The 26,086-nt window shown below is 32.9% G+C and overlaps 2 protein-coding genes across 2 annotated transcripts in view; one reads left to right on the plus strand and one right to left on the minus strand.

Annotated features, from left to right (window-relative positions):
* The window catches only part of LOC145294209 (serine protease 1-like), a 165,411-nt gene that overhangs the window by 25,192 nt on the left and 114,133 nt on the right, over positions 1-26,086 (minus strand). Inside the window, exon 4 of the mRNA XM_080141319.1 lies at positions 11,444-11,584. Within this exon, the coding sequence (XP_079997445.1) occupies positions 11,444-11,584 (141 nt within the window). The remainder of the gene's footprint in view (positions 1-11,443; positions 11,585-26,086) is intronic.
* LOC145294049 (carbohydrate sulfotransferase 11-like) overlaps positions 8,642-26,086 on the plus strand; it is a 156,919-nt gene continuing 139,474 nt past the window's right edge. Inside the window, exon 1 of the mRNA XM_080141038.1 lies at positions 8,642-8,732. The gene's annotated coding sequence lies outside the window, so the exon portion shown is untranslated. The remainder of the gene's footprint in view (positions 8,733-26,086) is intronic.

The following is a 26,086-nucleotide window of genomic DNA, read 5'->3' on the forward strand; positions in this document are numbered from 1 at the left end:
TTTCTTCTGTTTTTGATTTTATTATAGTTGTTGGTGTTTTTGTTTATATTTGATATCGATATTTTTGTATCCACTATTTTTTAGGGCTGTTTCGTAAATATTGGACGACCCATGTAAATTATGCCTCCATGAAAAATTCTCTATCCTGTACTTTAAAGAACCTCAAAATCTATTAAACTGTAGGCGGGAAATAGCAAACAACTGTGTTCACAAAATAAAACTTACTCTAGGATAGCGATACAAAATAGCTTTAAAACTAACAATAACAATAGAAAACAAACAAATAAATAAATTAAATAAACATGAATATACATAAACGATCACACGCATATGTGTATATATATATATATATGTATATATATGTGAATTATTGTGTACACATAGGTATATTTATATGTATATAAAAAAAGAAGGAGAACGGCCACCTAAAACCACTAACCTAGCTCTAAAACAGATCCTTTGTTTGATAAAATGCATGCCCATTGGCTGGTAGGAAGGGACGCGGTGGATACTAGAAAGCTGATTGGCCAACTAGTAATCCTCAACATGTATAAAAACAAGAAGCAACGACAGAATTCGCGCATAAGCCTGACGAATCCTATAGTTGGATGAAACGCAGAATATTCAGTGTAGCTTAATCGCCATATATATTTTATAAATTACTAACTAGCTCTACCTACGTATTGAGCACTTTTGAAGTAAATACTTAAAGTTTACGCATAAATCTATACTTTCGTATATTAAATTTATGTGAATAAATGAAATAGTTATACTTAGCTCCTAAAACAGTCGAGCACTTTCAAAAGAATTTATTTCACCACATTAAAAATAGATATGGAAAGAGTTAATTTCGAAACATCGCTAAAAAACATCCCCACACCCAGCAAACATAGCTATATTATTAAATTAATCCAAAAAACAGATGAACTAATACGCCGAATGCGATGGCGAGCAAATTTCTTCCTTAAAAATGGAAACGTAAACAAAAAAGAATCCTATGGTTTTAAAACCCTTAAAAATGCGAAAACAGTAGACCTTTTGATAAACTTTGAAAATGACCTTTTAAACGTAATTAAAAACCTACAATTCCACAATCAACCTAACAATTTCCAACGGAAACTACACAAAATCGTTAGAAACATAAACAACTCTAATAAAATCTGTGTAAAAGCAGATAAAACAAGAAACTTTTATAAAATAGATAAGCAAGAATATAACAAACTAATCACAGAAAACATTACAAAAAACTACAAAAAACTAGAGACAAACAAATGCGATTACATAGATATAATAAATACTGAAAGTAAACAAATTACCGATAAACTAAAAATTAGCGATAAAGTTGGCAAATTGAAACCTAGAGAGTCATACATTCTGCTTAAAGACCACAAACGGGACTTTAATAATAATCCCAGCACCCGCCTGATAAACCCAACTAAACCAGAAATAGGTAGAATTAGCAAAACTATACTTTCTAGAGTAAACAAACAAATCAAACAGGACCTAGAACTAAACCAGTGGGCAAATACTACCGAAGCAATCACCTGGTTTAAAAATATAGAAAACAAAGATAAATGTACGTTCATACAGTTTGACATCATAGACTTTTATCCCTCGATATCCGAAGAACTTTTTAACATCGCCCTAGAATTTGCCGAGGTATACACGGATATATCCTCAGAAGAAATCAACATAATTAAAAAATGTAGAAAATCAGTTCTAATAAATAACAATAACCAATGGATACAAAATAAAATGAAAAATTCATTCGATTTGGCGATGGGTGCCAGAGACTCTGCAGAGGCATCAGATCTTGTGGGATTATTAATTCTATATACCCTCACAAGCATATTCGATACTACGGATATCGGCCTATATAGAGATGACGGACTAGCTATAATAAAAAAACTCCAACAAAGTCAAGGGAGAAAACTTTAAGAAAATCATACACAAAGAAATGAAAAAAATAGGCCTAAAAGCGGACATATCAGCTAACATAAAAATAACAAACTTCCTGGACGTCACGTTAAACACATATGAACCATACTTAAAAGATAACGCTACTCCAATTTACGTAAACCCTAAATCCAACCACCCACCATCAATTATAAAACATATTCCTAACTCGATCGTAAGTAGACTCAGTAATAACTCAAGCGATTAAAATGCATTTAACAGGTCATCCAATATTTACGAAACAGCCCTAAAAAATAGCGGATACAAAAATATCGATATCAAATATAAACAAAAAAACACCAACAACTATAATAAAATCAAAAACAGAAGAAAAAGAACTATAATTTGGTATACGGCCCCATACAATCAAATGTTAAAAACAAAACTTGGCAAGAAATTTCTAGATCTTATTGAAAAACACTTTCCCGCAACCAACCCCTTACACAAAATCTTCAATAAAAATACCTTGAAGTTATCTTACAGTTGTTGCGAAAATTTAGAGATGATAATTAAGGCACATAATAACAAAATACTAAATGAAAACAATGTAAACAACAACAAAATAAACAATAAAAAAGTAGACACCAGCACAGAAATAAAAACAACACTAGCAGAAATAATAATAATAATAATAATAATAATAATAATAATAATAATAATAATAATAATAATAATAATAATAATAATAACAATAATAATAATAATAACAATAATAATAATAATAATAATAATAACAAACCAACCCCGGACAAGTACAACCATACCAAAAATAAAAATACTAATAACGAACAAGATAAATGCAATTGTAGACACCGCACACTTTGCCCAGTCCAAAACAAATGTCTAACAAAAAGCGTAGTCTATCAAGCAACAATATTTGCAAAAGAAAACCCGAATAACAAGAAATATTACATAGGCATGACTTCCTTAGATTTCAAAACCCGATACTATGACCACAAAAGCACATTCAAAAATAAAAAACACCGTATAAAAACAACACTAGCGAATAAATACTGGGAACTCAAAGAAAGCGGACATTCGCCGGTAGTCGAATGGAAAATAATAAGACAAGCTACCACATGCAGACATTTAGACGACCCATGTAAATTATGCCTCCATGAAAAATTCTCTATCCTGTACTTTAAAGAACCTCAAAATCTATTAAAATGTAGGCGGGAAATAGCAAACAACTGTGTTCACAAATAAAACTTACTCTAGGATAGCGATACAAAATAGCTTTAAAACTAACAATAACAATAGAAAACAAACAAATAAATAAATTAAATAAACATGAATATACATAAACGATCACACGCATATGTGTATATATATATATATATATGTATATATATGTGTGTATTATTGTGTACACATAGGTATATTTATATGTATATAAAAAAAGAAGGAGAACGGCCACCTAAAACCACTAACCTAGCTCTAAAACAGATCCTTTGTTTGATAAAATGCATGCCCATTGGCTGGTAGGAAGGGGCGCGGTGGATACTAGAAAGCTGATTGGCCAACTAGTAATCCTCAACATGTATAAAAACAAGAAGCAACGACAGAATTCGCGCATAAGCCTGACGAATCCTATAGTTGGATGAAACGCAGAATATTCAGTGTAGCTTAATCGCCATATATATTTTATAAATTACTAACTAGCTCTACCTACGTATTGAGCACTTTTGAAGTAAATACTTAAAGTTTACGCATAAATCTATACTTTCGTATAGTAAATTTATGTGAATAAATAAAATAGTTATATATATATATATATATATATATATATATATATATATATATATATATATATATTCATACTAGCAGACAACCTGGCGTAGTTCGGTCGGAAAAGACCTTTAAATATGATATTTTGAATCATGCCGATTTCGTATGTATTATTATAAAGCCAATGTTCTATTCGTTATTATATTGTACTCAATATATAGCAGTGATTTCAATAGTAAAAATAGTATATATATATATATATATATATATATATATATATATATATATATATATATATCATCTGCATGCCATCAGCTTGAATCGAAACCAAAACTTTTGGTCATTCATTTCCTATTTACTCATTTCCAGATAATCTAAAGAAATTTCGACATAAAAACTTAAAAATTAACGAAGTTTTACGTATGAATGTATATCTGCGTATGCGAAGAAGGGGCACTTTAAATGGATTTACGCTTGCCAAGATCCATTTCTTTTTCTTTTTTTTGATCACCTAGCAATACTTATAAAAACCGAATCGAATTTTTTCCATAGGTTTAGTGCACATACATATCAAGAACTGAACTTATTTCTTAACTTTCTTATCTAATTCTATTTTCTCCGCTTTCAGATAGTTTTATTTTTACTTTTATTTTTTTTTTTTTGCCGTTTTATCTTTTTATCTATTTATTTATGTATCTCTTGTTTACTATTTTTATCTCGTCTCCCTCTTTCTGAACTTTCTCTTATATGTTCCCTATTTTTTCCTTTTTTGTTGTATTATTGGCTCTTCTTTAATGATCCCAATTATTTTATAGTGGCCCATATTTTTTTAAATATTACCTACATATATGCTACCCTTCCAATACACCCTTATGTGGTGTACCTACTTTTAATTATTTTTACCATATTATCCTATTTCTTCTTTCTCATTTCCTTTCTAAATATCATTAAGCCAGTTTTTTTCTTGTTTTTTTTTTGTAGCTGTGCATTTTGCATGATTCTGGCCGTTCCCCTTTTCTGATGAGAAACATCCAGCTAGTAAATGTCATAACCTGAGGTTTCTTTCTTAATTTCCCCCTTTACTTTTCCTTATTGTTCTAATAATATAATAAAATATTATAAAGCTTTTATCCGTCAGCTTTCATTTAATAATATTGCTTTGGCTCCCCTTGATAGTGTTGAGCTTTTCTTATCTCGGTAAGTTTTGCTGTGTTAAAGATTTGCTCTTTGATAACATAATTATACACACACACACACACACACACACATATGTATATATATATATATATATATATATATATATATATATTAGTGTTGGGACGATTAATTGGAATCGGGAATCGGAAAAATCGGAACCTAATTTCCGATTCCAAAACGATTCTTTATTTTTTTCTTGATGAAATAAAATGAACAGAAACTTATTTATTTATTAAAAGTTGTTCATTTACAGCACGAGGATAGATTAACAAGATTCTCAGAATCTAATTTATTGTGTTTATTAGTACACGCCTTCGTAAAGCTTTTTAGCATATATTCGCTAAACGTTTGAAGCAGTTCTAAACATTTAAAACCCTCCGGAAGAGTTTTTTTTTTTTCAATTTAGTTGGAACAGTCTGGACATTATCTCGTCTGTCATCAGCTTCTTCTGAAATAATTAATGTTTATGGTACTTTTTGCCTTTGGACATAAGTGAAAATTATGGATAAAAATCTTAAGTTTTTCGATTAAAGAGGAAATTCTATCTACATTTAAATTTAAGCCAATTAACCCAAAGATGAGTGAGGTTCAGGCATTTATTACTGTAACCAAGAGATCAAAAAAATATGTAACAAATAAATTATAAACTGGATAAGTTTATTTGTGTTTAAGCTTAGTTTAAAGTGTGTTTTTAATTTGGACATGGATCAAACTTTTTTAATTTGATTTGAGCCCAAAACAATAAATGTTAAGGAGTGAAAATTGGGGTCAGAGATTTTAAAAAAAATACCTCTGCGATCTCTGCCAATTACTCAGCCAATTTTTGGTCTAAACACTTGACATTTTACATAAAGTGTATTCAGACATAGGGCAAGCTTTTTTTACAGGTTTTTGCCTATTGGCTGCCAAGGGGTCAAAGTTCTAAAGAGTTTACCTTTGCAGTCTCTAGCAAACTATTCAGACAAGTTTGGGTCTAAGCATTTGAAATTTTAAATAAAGGGTATTCAGACATGCAGCAAGCTTTTTAATCAGTTTTTGAGCGAAAATTTGCCTGCCAAAAGGTCAAAGTTGAAAGAGTTGACCTTTGCAGACTCTACAAAACTCCTCGGCCAATTTTGGGACTAAACACTTTAAACTTTAGATTTAGGTTACCTAGACATGAGTCAAACTTTTTAATATACATATGCACATAAAGTTATGAACAGTACATAGTGTTATGGAGAGGCAAACGAAAATGAACTCGTGTTCGGGCCAACAAAAATGGGCAATGGAAGTCTGGGAATTGTAATGACCTGGATCTATGACGCAAGTCATATATGGATCAGGCCGTTTTATGTGAACAGGGTGCAAATGAACGTGTCCAGCCCGATAGTGACCGGGATCTATGACGTAAATCGGTCCTGGGTCAGACCAAAGCAAACGCCCGGGCTGGTCAAAATATGGATCATTGACGTCAAATGGTTTATGGGTTACCAGGTCGAGAAAGTCCATAAAAGTGAAATGGTAAACAAAGTCCAGACAGACAGAGAGACAAACAGTGAGAGACACCCACAGACGAAACGGGGGACCGGCTGTCACGTTCGCAACCCACCTCTACCACCACCTCCGCCGCCGCATTCTGTGCATATGAATATTTCCTAAATAAACCAAGTCTGTTTTATAACAAAGTGTCTCGTATTCATTGATAAATGAATCAATTGTCATTTTAATCACTTTACGATTTCCAACAGACATATACGTAACAATAGCGCCCGAGCTAAGCCGGGCTGAACCGCTAGTAGATTAGATTTTCTAAAAGTCACAAGAAAATTTGAAGAAATACAAAAATCCATTTCCCCATCTTGCAAATATTTCTACCAGTATACTTTTTTAAGCAAACATGCGATCCAATACTGTTGCAAATAACCTATGCATAAAAATCTACAATAAATAACTTCTTGGTGTTAAATGAGCTAATAACATGATCAAAATACCGTTAACAACAAACCAACTTGCATATATCACAAGATTTTAAAATGGAACCCTTTGACGATATTCCAGAGAATACGAAGTGGAATTATCAGCAGATATTTCCCAAATACGCTGAAAATAAAAATGGGTGCTTAGTTGTCTTTTAAACCTACGCATTTTACGTGAAAATATTATTACATGCTTTTTTATTTTCAGTCCCCAAAAGTGACAGAGATTAGATCATTCCTTATCTTTTCCCTGGTGAGTGCGGCGTAATGCTGATTTCCGTGCAGGTTTGTTGTGTAAACACATGCGTTTGTGACGTATTTGTGTTGCGGAGAGGTTCTATATATGTGTATACTGTTTGCATCGTGATGATTTGTGATGATTACGTGGCACTAATAAAATTCTGTTGTGCTCTTATAATGGACCGTATGTATGTAACTATGTACGTTGTGTTTGTTGTGTAACGGACTGTTGTCCTCGAATCCTTAATGTCTATTTAGCGGCCCGTAATTCGTCTAGGTGTTGGTGCGTGCGTGTCAGAACATATATTACATGCACATAACATATACATCACGACATACCTGTTTCTGCTATTGTTTCTTCTAGGAAGTTCGTCAACCGTCTTTGGGGGAGCTGGAATCTGTTTAAAGGAACAGTTCAAGACAGGACCCTAGCCGATATGAGATTTTATGTATGTTATTCACTCCCAAGTATTCGTCATAGCAGAAGGGGGTGGCTTGCGGTTCTTCTCTCCATTCTGCCCCCTCTCTCCCTCATAGTGAGACCCGTTTTTAGCCCACCTGTCTTCCTCTGCGTTTCCAATCCTACTGCCCCTATGCTTGTGCAAACCGGAACACGTGACATGTGACACGTCACTTTCAGTCCCTGTTCGGATACTTTCTGGTGCAAAATGACCGGTCACAGAGTTTGACCAAGTTTGACAACCTGTCTTAACATCATGATTCAAATCTCTGTTGTTAGATAGATAGAAAGATAAATAGATAGATAAATATAATTTACTGCCCACCCTCTGAGACTTTGCTATCTCTCTTTGAGAAGGGGTTAGTTTATGGTTAATCGCCTGAGGTTCCCTTACTGGGGAATGCAAATGGGTAAGCTCAGGCACCTTTTGCAGGTCAGTGCCCCTCCCTGGTGGCGCTGGCTTTCTTAATCGCACTTACCCTGGTGTCATAGTTCTTGCAGCGGGAGAGAACTAAATATCCTTATATTTCATGGCAAAATTAGTATAAATTCCCAAAATGTTGCAAAATGATCCAATAGATATGCTAGAAGTATTTTAAGTAAAAAAAAAAAATCTGCAACAATTACGGTCCCAGATATTGTGTTTAAAGATGGTGGACCCATGATTTAAGTCAAATATTATCTCCCCTGATCTGACTTGATCATACAATTTTCCCATATTAAAACCTACGATAAAATTTGAGAATTTTCTACTGGATTATTTTTAATAATTTTAGGAATTTACACTAATTTTGTCATGACATGTAAGTATGTAATGTTTTCACCTGAATGCATTGGTTTAAAAGATGGCCAATCTAAAGAAGTGCCGTAAAATGCAATTATATATATTTTTTAGTTAATAATGTCCAATAATTTAACATGATTAGATTTAAATGGTTTGGCAATGTTTTCAAACTTTTATTATTCAGTATTTGTTTTAAATTTTCCCAATATCTTGAGTTTTCAATTCCACATGACTAATTTTAAAGCAAATATATTTAATGTTATTCTTGTATTCATGCTTTGAAGTCTATACATTTAAACAAATGAAAAAATACTTTCGTTTTAGGTATTTATGTGATCGAGTTGTTGCAGGAAACCGGGTATCTTTGATTGGAATTTTTTCTATCAAAAAATCTGGCGGTGCTTCAAGGGTAAGTGCCTCCGAACTTTTCTACATATCCTTTTAAGACACAGTAAAACTAAAGTTGTGAGTGACCTATTTAATTGAGTTCAAATCCTTCTGGATCTATTGTGTTATGCAACTATGCGTTTGGGAAAGGTATAAAGTAATGTTGGAAAAATTAATCGAAGTCGGAAAAATCAGAACATTTTATAGGTATTGGAATCGGAAAAATTTAAGCCTTAGTTCTAATTCCAAAACAATTTTTATTTATTAATGTTTATTTTTCCCAATAACAAAAAAGAAACACAAATGTATTTATTTATTTATTTATTTATTAAAAACTTTTGATTTACAAAATTTACCACAGAATGAGTTATAAACTACATTCTCATATAAATTTGTTTAAACTTACTTTAAAACATTAGTTGAAATAAAAAGCAGAATTTAGAATTAAAAAAATGGCTGTCCATAAACCCTTCACGTGAAAAATGTTAGGTTCTACCAGTATTTTGCTTCGACTTTTTGAGCGATTAGACAAAATAAAAAAAATAAAAGTTAAATGATTTTACTATAAATTTATGCATGAAGCTGCTTTCCTGCTCGAATTTCCGAAATAATTGTTTTTTTCTTTCTGTCATGTAATTATGTAAAAAAGTAGAACTTTATTTGGAGGAAGTGATTTAATTAAAGGTCTTATTTATTCTTGTTGTTATTGTTATTGTTATTATTATTATTATTATTATTGTTATTATTATTATTATTATTATTATTATTGTTATTATTATTATTATTGTTATTATTATTATTATTATTATTATTGTTATTATTATTATTGTTATTGTTATTATTATTATTATTATTGTTATTATTATTATTATTATTGTTATTATTATTATTGTTATTATTATTATTATTATTATTATTGTTATTATTATTATTATTGTTATTATTATTATTATTGTTATTATTATTATTATTATTATTGTTATTATTATTATTATTGTTATTGTTATTATTATTATTATTGTTATTGTTATTGTTATTGTTATTATTATTATTGTTATTATTGTTATTGTTATTATTATTATTATTATTATTGTTATTATTATTATTGTTATTGTTATTATTATTATTATCTATATATTAATACGATAACGTGTATGTTATTTTGTGTGTAACACTTAAGTCTGTATATGTTCCAACCCATATTCTCTGTGATCGTTAAGCCGAGGAGTGTGAAAGAACCACGAGGTGTATCAGAATTTTTGTAGGAATTTTTGAAACCCCTAACACGAAACTCCGAATAGAATATAAAAAACTCGTAATTTCTCTTTTTAAAGTGGGTTGTTTATTTAGTTTATGGATTATACTTCCAAAATAAACTATTAAAGTTGTATAAAAAATAATAGAAATATTATTTTTTTTATTTAAAAAAAACAGTAATGAAATTAATTCAATTTTACGAATTCAGTATTTTTCAACTTCTAAACTTTAAAAATCTATCAAAATTTTTCTATTGATTCTATTTTTACGATACTTTCAGGGTCAATGTGAAATTTTATGCTATTTCCAATACACTGAATATAATATTTTAGACAAACGTTTTTTTTAATTAACGCCCCCCATTTTGAAATGTCTTTTAAAAAGTAAATAATTAATTTACTCACCAAAGTTTTATATATCACAAATTAAAGATAAAAGATCAATAAATAATGTATTCAAATTTAAAACAAAAAAGTAGTGTTTTTTAGAAATTTGCTTGTAAAGTCCGAAGTTTAAAACTTTTTTTAAACAACGTTGTTTGTTTTGTTCTGTTTTGTTTTTGTTTTTTGTTGTTGTTTTTTTAAAATTAAACCTTGGTCCTTGCTCTTTTAATTGAAAAAAATAGGGTTTGAATTACATTTTTCGAGTAGTTATAAACTTGGAGAGACAGGAGGGTCGAATTATTCAATATTTTTCACAAAGTTTCTGACACACATAGTAATGTACCTTTAGCCATAGCTATTAGTGGTTGAGAAGATTAATTCTAATTATTGCAGGAAACAAGCTTAGTCTTTGAGTATTGAATGTGACATCCATTTTTATCCCTATTCAACTATAGTGTTTATTACTTTTCACCTCGTGTCTATTATTGAGCGTGATGTCATCAGCAAATATACTCATCTGAGAGACAGGCTTACAAGGGAGGTAATTTATACATATTAGAAATAATAAAGGTCCAATGATCGACCCCTGAGGTACACCTGCATTTATATCATACTGTTTATCTAAAACAACGACGGTCGAGGAAAACCTTGATTCTTTTCTTATTTAAGAAAGATTGAATCATGTTAAGTATTCGTCCACTGATACTGTATGATCTGATTTTCTCTAGAAAAGACCGTCGTGCCATGCCATGTCAAAAGCCATAGATATATGTATTGTCGTTTTGATTGTTATGACCTTTCATTTGTTGCAATAAATAATTTTGCCAAGAATGCTTTATAAGTTTTGGTTTCGGTTAATGTAACCTCCGACATTCTTCATGTATATCTCATCGATTTCTGAATTCAATACGATACGGAGGTTAAACTGACCGAAGGGTTGTGAAAATAACATTCAGGATGAGAATAGTAGTCCGAAAATCAAAATAATACGAAGTTATTTTTTGTTATGCATTAATGAAAAAAATGAAACGATCGTAACTAAAATTATTATCAAATAGTTAATATTTATTGTGAAATTTATTCTGAAACTTACCTTGCGTAAGACCCCAACCGGCTGCAACACACTGTTTGCTGTTGAGCAGGGAATCAAAATCGACCGGTGGTAAACACAAGGGGCGTACGCAGCTGGAAAATCGGATCGGTGGGGATATCTTCAGCAGGCTTATATCGTTATCTGTCCGGAAAATAAAGAAACTGAATTTAATCAATTTTTTTCTATCATGTCAACGTAAAACGTCTTTTTAATGACAGCTTAGATTACGAAATGTAACATTAAAAAAATCATTAAAAATCGTAAATGCCAATTAATCAATAAAAGAGCGAAACTGTTAACCAATCTTACGAAAGAGAAGAACTCCAATTATTAAGTCGATTCAAAAGTTTTTACCGATTTAAAAATTCATCCTGGAAATGAAAAGACGTGAGTTTTTTTTTATCTTTATTCATATCAATAACAACGTTTGTTCTCTACAGCTAGATTTCATCTGTTAAAAAGCTTGTAAATGTCTCGCTTATATAATTCCTTGTTTTGATGTGAAATATGAATCTAATGTCCAATCTCTTCTCATTAAGTTAACCTAAGGTCATTTAAATTGTTTTACAATGCTCGAAATAAATGATAACCCAAGGAAGCTAGGTCAAATGAATATGCAGGGCGAGGTATAATTTCCAAACCAAATTCTTCAAGGAAACTTTGGATCAGTAGTGTTGTATGAGAACATGATTCTCTCTCTCTGTATTGACTAAAGAAAGTGGTTTCCGAGTCAACATGGGTGAGAATATTACAGAAAAATATAAGTGATGTTTTAATAATCTACAAGAAAAAAGTTATAAATTAATCCTGGTGATATCATTAATTAATAATAATATTTATAAAATAAATTACGATGGTTTTAAATACCCTTTCTACGAATCGGACAAAATCTTTTGCACAGACATGATACTTTAAAAAATGCGTCAGGTTCGACGCGCGGTTTAGCGAAAAAAAAGAATTTAAGCATGGCTTATCTCCCCTTATCAGTACTACTACCTGAGTAGCATAAGCAAATATAAGAAAATGTTGGATACATTTTAGCAAATACTTGTAAAAATATTTTAGATATCTGAAGAAAGCATTAATTTAACCATTTTGTTGTGATTTTAATCAAACGGATAAATCAGATAAGCTGATAGGTTTAATATTTAAAGGAGCTGAACCTCCTTGCCATGGATAGTTCCATGTCACTCTTGGGCAAAGTGTAGCGCCTTCCTTTTGATATTCTACATTTTTGCTATACAAAGTAGATAGAATCTCCTAGCCTTATTGAATGCAATACATCTAGAAAATTAGGCTCTGTTAATCGATTAATAGTATCTCCCACTGACTGTATTAATTGTTTTACTATTTTCTAAAATCCCTTCCTCTCACTTTACACAAACATTTGCTTTTCATACTTTTCAGTCTAACTTTTGTAATTCATGAACCATCTTATACTAGCTTGCACTCATGTGCACTGTACAGGTCCACCCTTTTGCCATATTTTTCAATTACGTCATAGATTGGGTTACTTGGGATTAATTAAAATACTTTCCCGGTGTGACTGAATGATATACGAAGTGCCTTCAATAAGTTTCCAGACATTTCTGTATGGGCACTTTTATTGATGGTATACACATGAAACTCTAGTCTCCTTCGAAGTAATCTCTTCCGACTGTAACGCACTTGTACCGTTCCAACTTCTAGAAGGCTCCGTGAAAGTCCTTTTGTGTAAGCATGGCAATGGCCCTCGTCACAACCATTTTTATCTCCTCAATTGTCTCATGCCGAAAGCCTCTATGGTTTTCCTTGAGCTTAGAGAATAACCAAAAGTCTCAGGGATTAAGGTCTAGACTATAGGGACGGCGAGGAACTGCCTGGATGTCCATCTTGGTCATGACAACGTCTTTCTTTCTTATTTTCTCTGGGTAGATTTGGGACAAGCTTCGCGCAAATCTTCAGTTCCTCGCAAATAATTGTGTGTACAGATTCCACACTGACATCAAACTGCGCACATATTGTCTCTATAGACCTACGACAGTTCTTATCTTTGAAATTCTTTATTTTGTCAATCAACTCTGGTGTTCTGACTTACTTATTCCTCTCACATCTCTCATCATCTCTCACAGACTCCCTACCTTCCTTGAATCTCTTATGCCACACAAAAACTGACACTCTATTCTTTCAAGATGATCTAAAAGCAGCCTGAAGTATTTTTCAAGTTCTAAACAGAATTTTATTGTATATCGTTCTTCTAAAGTGTCCTCTTGTCCAGATTTCATTTTTGAAATCCGCCAGCTGTGATAATCAGGCTTTAGTAATATGTATTTGAATTTGTGCTGTAGCTCTTCATTTGAACCTGAAATTATAAAAATTGGTCAGTCATCTCATAAGACGTATAGCAATAACATACTGAATTTTCAAGAGTCTACGACAATTTTAAATGTGTGTAACAAAAAAGTATGGGAACTTATTGAAGAAACCTTGTAATTATGCCATCTTGGACTAAGATTATACAGATAATATCCCGTTACGCGATGAAGCACTTGTTAATGTCTACTCTGCTATTAATGAGCTTCAACATGTTGGATGTAAGATTAGAATAATTTGAAAACAAAAATACTCGTTGGCGGCTTTGATCAAACAGACAAAACACATGGTTTTTGAAATTTTGAAAGTTTCAAATATGTTGACGCCATCATCACAGCAATAGGTTTAAATGACAATTGATTTTGCATCTTGATTTTGTATGTCATACTTTCTGCAGGCTCAGTTCCCGGCTCTGATGATATGAGGCACAACACTAAAGAGAACGATCCTTCTTTATGAAAGTGGCTCCTGGTCAGTGAGAGTAGAATACGTTAAGCGGATAGAAACTTTCGATCACCACTGTTTGCGTCACATTCTCCGTGCCTGATAGTTTGTGCCTACTGTTCTCATCTTGAGTGTCATTTTTACAACGTTTCGTTCGAGGTAACCGACGACCTTCTTCGGTTGTATCCTGACGAACTCTGAAATGTTTCTGTCGAACTCGGGAATTTGAACGTCAGATTTGGTCAGTCTTCGCGAGGAACGGAATGGCAAGGACGTATAAAGCCAGCTATAAACCTATAATGCTGTCTCAAGTAAATTAAATACCTGAGACTACGTGCTCCCTCTCAAATAAAAACAATCGCTGTTTCTGTGGTTTTCTTTTCTTTCATTTCCTCTTTTGGCCGAGTCGTTTAGAAAACTACCGAATAGGTGAGCACAGGTTTACAAGTATAAAAGTACAAAATGAAAGAATTTACTAGAGAAAACACAACACCAACACATTCCTTAAATATCAATTTGGTTCTGGGTACATGTGTGACATCATCGCGGCAAATGATCCTCTAAGCGTGTTTAGTTGTCTGTCGAAGCTTCTTTATTATCAGTTGTCGTCAGGTCATCTCGGCCTCCTAACACTCTGCAGAATTTGTGGAGAAAGAAGTGGCTTACCGTTAAAATTGCTGTGCGTTTGTGCCTGCAGAGCACAAATTGAGAATTAAGATGGCGCTCGCAGACTTTTATGTGGAAAAAAGTCTCGTGGAATCTCGGGGAATCTCGGAGAATCTCGTACTCTGGTTCCATAAATAACGAGGAAAGGAAAGCGGGAGGACAGACGATTTTTAGTCACTAAAGCGAATGGACGTGTGTAAAAGAAGAGGTAGAAGAAAAGAGTGTGGTGAACGAAACAAACAACGACTCGGTTTAAAGTAGAGTTGTAACGAACACAGATTTGGTCTAAACTGCAATATGCTGTTCATTGTCTCTGCCTGTAAACTCCTGAAGGATCGCAAATTTTAAGACTTTCTGTAAACCGTCCCTAACTACCGTAAATTGTCGCTAAACTCAGCCCAACACTTAAAACTCTCAGTAAACTAACGCTAAATATATTGATCTCTGTGTTTGGTCCTTAACAATCGTGTTTCAGAACTCTTTTGTGTGCCTTGATAAACGTATTACCTCTTTTTGTTATAGTTTTTTTTCTTTTTTTTTTACTTTCTAACCCTTTGGGCGTGGTCACCCATCGTATCCTAATATTTAAGTAAGACGTATAACATTCTCAGAGTTTCAGAAGAAACGTAATAAAGGTTAATATGAGAGTGCGCTTAATTAGCGTTAAAGCGTCTCAAATATCGAGATCCCAATTTTCACTGTTAATTAATTAATAAGCGAGAAAGTAATTTATGTTTTATTGCCTAGGTCCGTTAGGACGCTCTTCATATGAGATTAAATACAGATTCAGTAATAGCGACGTGAAAGGAGGCCTGTACAGGAACGATGCCCTATTAGTAACTGGGGCGAGGCCCAAAATGTACAATAGGACCATATTCAAACTAAGAGAATTTTTTTTAAGTTTCGGCCTTAATATAACATTAGAGAAAGAAAAAAGCACGTCAAACTTCTTAGACGTAACCTTAAATCTAAAGGAAGGAACATACTGCCCCTACCATAAACCAAGTCTGTCGCTACACTATGTCCACACATTCTCCAATCACCCCAGATCCGTCATTAAAGCAATCCCTACCTCAGTGTCGAAAAGAATATCTAATCCCTCTGCAAACCATAAAATTTTCAATGAAAGCTCCACCTTTTATAACAACGCACTCGGGATAGCAAACTCGGAATACAAAGACACAATTAAGTACGATACAAATAATGCTAAAAAAAACTATCCAGCTCCTTAGGCATAGTTACTCACAACATGACTAAACGCAAATCTAAACAAAATAATAAGGCAAGATCGAATCATAAGTATGATATGCCAAATACTCTTAACAATGAAAAGCTTATACAAGATGAGCAGACACCCCCAAAAAATCGGATCAGAAGAAAGTCCAATATTTGGTTCAACCCCTATATAATAATAACGTCCAAACTAATATCCCAAAAGAATTCTTTAAATTCGTAGAAGATTATTTCAAACATCCGCAGATATACAGCACGATCCTAAATAAAAACTCTATTAAATTAATTTTCTCAACCATGCCTTATGTAGCACAAATTGTTATAAGCACTAATAATAAGAAAATAGATTCAGCACAGAAAATAATTAATGGCAACCCTAGTCTAGCCCAACTAAACTGCAATTGTAACGACCCAAATAGCTGCTCACTGGAGAATGACCGTGTACACTCAGACGTTATATATGCATGTACAGTAACAGAACTTCCGCCTAATACGACAACTAATGACCTGACAGCCAAGACCGATAATATCAGTTACACTAGAGAGGATCCGCATAACCCAACAAGTAATAGTACACAAACTGAACAACCGACAACACAGCAGATAGGTATAAGCTGTACAGAACCTGAACATAGAAACTCAGGCCACCCCCAGATAAATGAAGAATCTTTAGATACACCGCGCATAAGCCCTATAATACATACCTACATAGGATTATCCTCCTTCCCGATAAAGGCCTGAATTGCGAACCATTTACAATCATTCTCTAAGGAGAGCCCTAAAACAAAAACTACCCTATCTAAACTAGTGAGAAATTTAAAACAAAACAAAATAAACTTTAGATTAAAATGGAAAATACTAAGAAAATCCAAATCATACAGTACAGGCTCTAAATATTGCCTTCTATGTAACGCAGAGGCGACCGAGATTATAACGGCACCTAATAAATTAAACATCCTCAATTCAAAATCAGAGATAATTTGCAGTTGTAGGCACAAGAGAAAGTTCAAGTACGTAAATGCAAATAACCCCCTGAAAATGCACCACCGGAAAGGAACTAGCTTATTGCGCTCCTTCGCTGTCCATAAAATGGAACAATATCCCTCACTAACCGTTTCCCCTAGTAAAGGGCTATCAATTCTTTTTTGACAACCGCCCTAAGCACCCGCTATCTGCAAAAATCGCCATAAAAACTTCAACGTTTTAATATAAAATATTAGCACACCCTCTGAATATATAACCATTACATAACATTAAATAAATAACCGACTTAGAGTCGCCTGCATCCTGGCAGGGCCTAATTAACAATATAACTTCTTTAAGCATAAACCCTCAGACAAATTTCCCTAACAAACTCTATCCCCATAAAACCGTGCACTTAATACCACCTATTAAATTGCAACCAAATTACCAATTAGCACACGATGCAAAAAGAATATAACCTAACCAATCTAAAACATAAGCCTAATGAAAAAATAGCTTACAAACCCCCTCCCAGGGCCAAAGATCTAAAACCTAAATATAGAACCATCTAACCACCACCCGTAACCCCCGCTGGTAAGCCCTCTCCCCCCCCCCCCAAAAAAAAAAAAGAAATAAGAAATAATTTAAAAATCAGCGCATTTGGACTCCTCTATTAGATTTACACTAAACCCTTCATCCCAGTAGGATTTAATTAAAAACATTTAAATGTACCGAATATTAACCTAAGATAAGCTCCCCGGTTCAGCCCAACCCATCCCCGTCACCAATACAGACACATCCTCATCGCTTTTCTACCCCTTCCGACTATCAGCCAAATGCGGTCCCAATCCCTCACACGCAAGCACGTGTTCCTTCCGAATTTCTTTCTAGTCGTCATTTCACATGATCTCACTCATAGTCATAATCTCACTAGGTTGAACGCAGCTGAACCTTCCAGTTTCGAGTAAACTACATCACAACAGTCTCCGGTAAACAAATACCGTTTTTTGCCATCCAAAATAGGAGGAAAAAAAATTCACCAAACCAGCGCATCTATGCAAGACAACCCTAACAATATTAATAAATTTAATGGAGAAATATGGAATTTTAACCGATAGCTGTAAAACCATGCTTCTTGCAACATCTCTTGGATATTAGAACTACTACAAAAAGTAGCTACGCCGACTGGATAGACCTATCCCTCGTGTTCATAAACGAGAAAGTATGTATTCCATTTTTCTAGGCCTTGCTTTAACATAAACTTGATGGCCTTTATAATCGGATTTCAAGAAATTTAAAGTTTTGTTGTAGACTCTTGAATCTATTTTTCCCAGTGAATGGCTTCTTTAATTTAAACCCAAGGTTTTTTGTTCGAGCTCTTACGCTTTCCCGGCTAATTCTACATCTACTTTTAATAATACCTCATCCCTTTCCTTTTTTTGTATCTGTGTTTGTAGATATATATATATATATATATATATATATATATATATATATATATATATATATATGTCTATATGCGTATATATGTGTATATATATATATATATATATTTTTTTTTTTTTTTATTTTACTTTATTTTTTTCACGGGACCACTCACCCTTGACTTCTCACCCCCTATTTCCTGTTATTCTGACCCCCACTTGTCCGTATCACCCTTTTTTACGCATTCCCTTGTAATTATTATTAAAATTGTTATCATTATTATTTGTAGTAGTAGTGGTGGTGATAGCGGAGGTAATTGTAGTAGTATTGTTACCACTATTATTATTATCATTATTACTATTGTCTTGTTTTTACCGCTATTATTATTATTATTATTATTATTATTATTATTATTATTATTATTATTATAGTCTTCATTATAATTGCTGTTATTATTATAATCCCCGTTATTATCCCCGTCATTGCGACCATAACCGTTACCATTATCTTCATTTTCATTGTTATTACTATTATTGGTATTACTACCACTTTTATAATTAGTAAATGTTACCTTACTCTTCCACCTTACCAACTAGTTGTATCCTTAAACCTTTTGCATCAAGTTAAACGCACTCATAGACATTGCCATCCTATCCTCCGACCACCCCCTTATAATTATACTCCCTATATCATAACAGAAGAAACTTAAAAATATTGCCGAATATTACCTAATCAGTATTACAACCTTGCATTAACCCCCCCTCTTCAATTATCAGCGACTTTATATTCGCCATTTGCCGTTTAGGTTGCACATGTCAAAGATACCACTCCATAGATAATAGACACTCCACAAACCGTTAAAATTTTACCACGCAGCAATATTACACCCCCCCCAATTTAACCCTAAAACATATGCCCCTTAAACTCAACACTACGTTAAAGACCATATACAATCTTATATATCATACTATATATAACAAGCTTCACCTTTATTTATTTAGAATTCAATAAAGCTTCCCCCAACATTCTATAATTCCTCTTAATCTTTTTCGTCCCTAATAACCCCTACGCTAGACGCCGCATCTTCCCCATGCTACCTAGCACCTTCTCTACTTTTCTGATGAGAAGCATTAGGCTTCGAAATGCCTTGACATCTATCCCCCAAACTTTGCTTGTATTCCATTATTCAATAAATGATCAATTCTATATCTACCAATATATAGTTCTGTGACTTCATTTCATACTCTTGTTATCTTATTATATATATATATATATATATATACATATATATATATATGTATTAGTGTTTAGACGATTAATCGGAATCGGGAATCGGAAAAATCGGAACTTTTGGGGATGTCGGAATCGCTAACAGAATCGGCAAATTTGTGCCTATTTTCCCTATGCCAAAAACGATTCCTTTAATTGTATTTTATATTTGATATTGTTTAAAACAAAAGCTTTCACTGCTGGTAGTAATAATGAAATAATAAATATTTATTGATTTTAAACTATCGGTAAAGCTAAAATCTATAGGTAATCCGTCACGTAAGTGTATTTTTACGTTTGGGAAAATATCTGCATATTTAACATGCACTTTTTACCGAAATCGAGAATATATATATATATATATATATATATATATATATATATATAGTTTCCTGTCTAGCCGCACTGATGAGCTGTGAAACAGCGAAACAGAACTGTATGTGGATGACTATATATATATATATATATTAATGTATATATGTATATATATATATATATATATATATATATATATATATACTGTGTGTGCAAAATCAAGACTTCAAGACAAGGTGTTGATGGCAATGAAAAGTGTATTTTATTTCATGTTACAATTGTTTCAATGTTCAGTTCGACAATTTCAAGCATTATATTGTTTGAAAATTGTCAAAAACCAGCATTTCTTCAGACCTTATGAATAAACACACTTTAGGCAATGTAGCATTTTTTGAATAGAAAGAAAAAAAGGCGGGGGGGATCACTAACGGGAAAAGCATGCGAGAAACATTTACCTTTGTTGTGGTTAAGGAAAAGCCTATTTAAATATTAATGTATCGCCTAATTTTCGTATCCTTATTTAAGAACAAGTTATGTGAAGTTTTTACGGGGAGCCCTAAGCCATTTAAAAAAATTTTTTTAAATATATCCCACTTGTTGGATTCCTAAATTCCTTTATTTCCCAATGATTGATTTTTTGTAAAAAGAATTTTTAAAAGTTTGGTATCTATGTCTACATTATGGCGGTAACAACCTTGTAAAGATGTTACGGTTAGTTTTAGTTTCGTATTAGTGGCAAGTAATGTTTATATATTGTCGTTCTATTGGTACATGGATATAATAACATTTTAGGTTTAGAATTTGATTGAATATGAGAATAAAGTAAAATTATAAACTTTGTAGGATATTTCGGGTGAAGTGTTCTAATCTATTTACTGTCTGAAGGTTCATAGTTATTTTACTTGAAAAATGTTTTTATGTCGTTGCTTGGGATGATTTGAAGGGAGATAACCCAATTAAGTTTTAAGTAGTGCTAGTTAATTCTGTTGGAAACTGGGTCGATTTTGTTTCTGATAATGGTTAAAAGGAGGTAATTCAGGCCGTTTGTGTTTTCGGTTCATTGATTACTTAAAGGCGACTATGATTTAATAATTAATTTAATCAGATAGGTCCAGAACGTGCTACAATGGCTTATTTAACGAATTAAGTATATAAATTAAGTTTTTGATCTAAAGGAATGGGTTGTGTTATTAATCACTTATGCTGCTCCTGTCATATAATTCATGCGTTGTATTCTTGTGTTGTCTAAATAAATAAATTATTGTATGTCCTCTATTATTCTGACAGCAAAACCACCCATGGCTCCAAGTGTGTTTCACTCTGGTGTGAAGATGCCTGCTCCTGCATTTATGGGTGAAAAACACTTAGACCATGGAGTGAAGTAGGAGAACAAGTAAGTCACCATGGATTCAACCAACCTAGTGTGTCAGATGACAAAATCAATTGAATTAATATTTAGATGGATTAACAGCCCCAAATTGCTAATTGTATTTTTAATAATAACTAGATTAATTGCTGAGTTGTTTTATTGATTTGAAGAGGGTGTTATTATTTTACCGTTAATACTGCTACGACTGAATACAAGAATGATTACTGTTATGGAGAAAAAAAAACAAAACAAAAACATTCCTAGATGAGCTATATACTTTATTTATATTTCTAATCCGGTTAAGAAGAAAGGAAACTATATTCGCATGTTAGATTTGGATCCTTCATTTATATTGTAACAATTCTACCTATTTAACTCTACATTAAAATTTAATCCTGGCATCCGATGACCTTATTGTTATAGAAAGGTTATACCTCAGTAACATTTAAGGTGTGATAGCAGAAATCTATTTCTATGAAGGCATCCCTGTATGGCATCCAATCTTTTATTCAAAATTTCCTCTTTGGAATTCACTATGTAGAAGACTTCCAATAAACATAGATTGCATCTTTTTGATTTACCAGGGCTGTACTTCCTCCCCCTGTCCACTACTGACCATTTTAATTCAAATTTTTCATTATTTCTGTTAAGTTCCCTAATCCAATCACCTAATGCAGTCGCATTTTTCTTTTTGTTTTTATTTCTAATGCTTATTTTTGTGCCCCCCTGCTGTCGTTTACGCCATCTCTATTAGTTTCTATCCCAGGTTCCTTTTTAAATGATACTACGTGATTTCTGTATCTGTCCTTAGACACTGTTCCCGTGGCCCCCAGATATATCTTCTTAGTATTATCGGTTTTTATCTCTAAATATATATATATATATATATATATATATATATATATATATATATATATATATATACATATATGTGTGTGTGTGTCCGCATATAATGTAATGATATCATGTTTTATGTATCGGTGTTCAGTATTTACTTTAACAATATATAATGTTATAGGATGATATAAAACGTTTTTGTATGCTTTCAGTATTTCAAGAGAGCTTAATACGTGAGTTGAGCTTAGTAGTAATAATATGAAAATATATCTGAGAAATGTAAACTAGCTACATAGAGTCATCCATATTCTATTCTCACAAGATATATATATACATGTGTATGTGTGTGTTTTTGTATAAATAAGGGTACCTATTTTCTTCATGCCAGTGTAGATTCTCTTCTCGTAAACGATCTGTTTTAGACTCTTACAACATCGAAGTTTAACTAGTTGATTTAAATGCACGGATGTAAGTGTGCGCGTTAATGCTCGTGCAATCGCAATGTTGATTGTAAACGCCTCTTTTTTTCTTTTTTTTTTTTTTTGTAATGCCAATAAAGAGAATGGGCGATCCGTTGAGCCGAGTAACACCTGTTGAATGTTAAATTTTTTTTAACGAAACCAAAATATAATGAAGAATAAAGAGATCGCTGATTGAAGGTTAAACAAGGACACAATGAATCGCGAGATTTATATCTGCGCGCTACAGGCACAGAGCATTTTTTAAGAAACAGCTTGCAACGAGATAGATAGCGTTGTGTAATGTAATACTAGAGTGAAGTATAGCATTTAAGTGACTACAATATAGTTGCTTCTATGTTTTTCCTCGGGTATTTTTGGCATCAGAAAATCCTGTTAAGGAAAGTGGATTAGCAAAAAGACTTCTATGGTAAAAAAAAAAAAAAAAATGATCCACAGTCATATAAAGAAGCAATAGTTTCAAAATTATGATTTTTGTACTAATGTGTTTCCACTTTATCAAGGCCCTAAGGCTACTCAAGGATAAGGATTACTAAATGTTGTAATTTCGACCTTACGGATAATAATTATCTTGCTATAAAGACTCGGAGGGTATGCCTCCGCACAAGTCATGCACAGTTAGCAGTCGGACTGGCGTATAACCATTCTCTCTATTTGTTGTATTTGTTTTTGTTTTCAATACCACTTTATCAAGGCCCTAAGGCTACTGAAGGATAATAATGGACTCTTGCGGATAATAATGAACTCTTTCTCTTGCTATAAAGACCCTTCCTTTCCAATACATTTTCTTTCCACTAAAAACCGAGTTGGGTCTTACCATTCCACAACACTGGTGACGGAGGATTTCGAGGAACTTTTCTCCAAGAATTTTAAAAGATAACAAATGTGGACAAACAGAACAAGGGCGAACATCTATAATACTTAAGAAATAGTATATCTCGGGTGAAAAGGGTATTTTTCAAGATATTTAAAAACAACGCATCCTTCTGAAAACATGGTACTAGAGAGATGAGGATTAAAAAATAGTCTGTCTCATCCGAGGCTCTTGGATCTTGTATAAGATGCACCTTAATCAAATAAGGAATCGGCTGACGTATGACACCAAGGATTCGCTACAGGGAGAAGATGCAGTAACGGACACCATTATGACACTTTTGACCTAGAAATAACCCCAAACAGCTCCAGAATAGTGACACTCCAAACTAAACGAAAGTCGCCGGACTTTATCATGATCAACCCGAAGAGAAAACTATACTAAGACGCCTGCGGAGTCAATGTTTGAAAGAAAGGTTGTTGTGGTACTTTCTCCTGGACCTTTACCGTTCCACAACAATAAGTCTGTCAGTTGGACAATATAACAAATAACACTTTTAGATAACTGGAAACGATGCATAAAATAACAGAGTTGGATTATTTAAGAGGACAACTTGACACGACATTGATAACATTGAACTTGAAAACGACCATTTAGTCGACAGATAGGAAGCAGTCCCGTGGTATTGTGTTATATAGTTAAAGGGGTTATTGGAAAAGGGTCTGATTTATGAAAATTCGATTTAATTTTAGGTATATTGAGAAGGTTACGAAAATTATTTACAGTGGTTGTAGCTATGTAACATAATCGCGGGGCATGACGGAAACATGACGTCACCGTACCAGTGAGGATTAAGCAAGAGTTTCTGATGCGCTGTATTGATAGCGAGTAGCCGTTTTGATTACGTGAAATGGTAAAATGAATAATTTTCTTTCCCTAAGAAAGCCTGTGTCGAAGTTTATCATATTCTTTTGCGACTGTCTCTGAATACAACGTGTTGGGTCCGTTAGGGAGACTGAAAACGTTACAGCTAGAGGAGTGTTTGCTATGAATGTTTGACGGGGGGCAGAGAGTGAAGCTTATTCGAGCACATAGGATAAAAATAACAAATACAATAGAGAAAGACAAGCAACTTTCTTCTGTGAAAAATAGATTGCAGAGAAAACAAGCGGACATCTCTATTATCTGTTTATCCTTCTTTCCATATTCCTATAATTTCTTCCCGTTGTCAGCTAATATTAACCTCAACTGTTCAAGAACTCCCATCCGCTTTTAAAACATGGTTATACCAACGGTATCTCCAGTGCGGCACACATCTGGCTATGTTGCCATTATTTAATCTTCCTCTGGGATGATCAGATTTATGCGTTTCTTCCAGGCTCACTTTATATATCAACTTTATCACCAGATCGTGCAATGCCAATTGCTAAGATCAAACTTAAAAACGATCATATTATGACACTCCAAAAGAAACAAAAGTCGCCAACCCTTATTATGATCAACCCTAAGAGAAATCGATAATAAAACAACTCTCTAGCTGTAAACTCCTCAGTTGTCATCGCAAATTTAAGACTTTCTGTAAACTGTCCCTAAAACATTTATACAGCTTAATATCAAAAGTGAATTTGATGTTTTATTAACTCACAACAAGAAAAGCCCGACATATAGACTCAACAGTAGGTTCTTTGATGTGATATGAATGTTTCTGTTTAAAGCACAATTTAACCATGATACTTGAATTTTTCATTTTAAACTTAAATTCAAGTCTTTGATATCAGAGAGATACGTTCGAAATGAATGTTTCTGTTTAGAGACCAACTGAAACATCATATTGGACTTTTGCTTTTTAAACTTTAATTCAAGCCATTATCTATAAAGATTATTCTATAAAACAAACAGTAGGTTCTCTACAATGCAATGTAGACTGCAATGTATTGTGGATTACGTCCCTGTGAGAGCGTACCGTGATGGGTCCTCAGATGGAGCAATGATTGAACTATGGACGATTTCACCGATTTCGTTAACAATAAAAATATGTGTGAAATATTCGTTTTCATCATTCAATTCCGGGTAACGCCGGGTACGTTGCTAGTGTATATATATATATATATATAGAGAGAGAGAGAGAGGGAGAGAGAGATAGATAGATAGATAGATAGATAGATAGATAGATAGATATATGAACGTATTGTAACACATGTCCTCGCACGAATATCGCTTTATTGCTGTATTCGTGAAGAGCCCTTTTATCTTTTATTGCTATTGCTCGAATAGGCGTAGTAACTGATTACATTACAAAAACATGAGGCTGTTTGAAGCTTTATTTGTGTGTTCATTATTACTCGTTACTTTTCGCCTGATTTATTTTAATGGTATTTTCATATTGTATATCGATTATTTGTACTATACATGATGAATTGTTTTACGTGGTTTATACATATGTGAACAATGAATTCTTATGTGGCCAGATTATCGAT

Source organism: Euprymna scolopes, chromosome 15 (assembly GCF_053919585.1).
Source record: "Euprymna scolopes isolate OS-2025 chromosome 15, ASM5391958v1, whole genome shotgun sequence".
Classification (NCBI taxonomy): Eukaryota; Metazoa; Mollusca; class Cephalopoda; order Sepiida; family Sepiolidae; genus Euprymna; species Euprymna scolopes.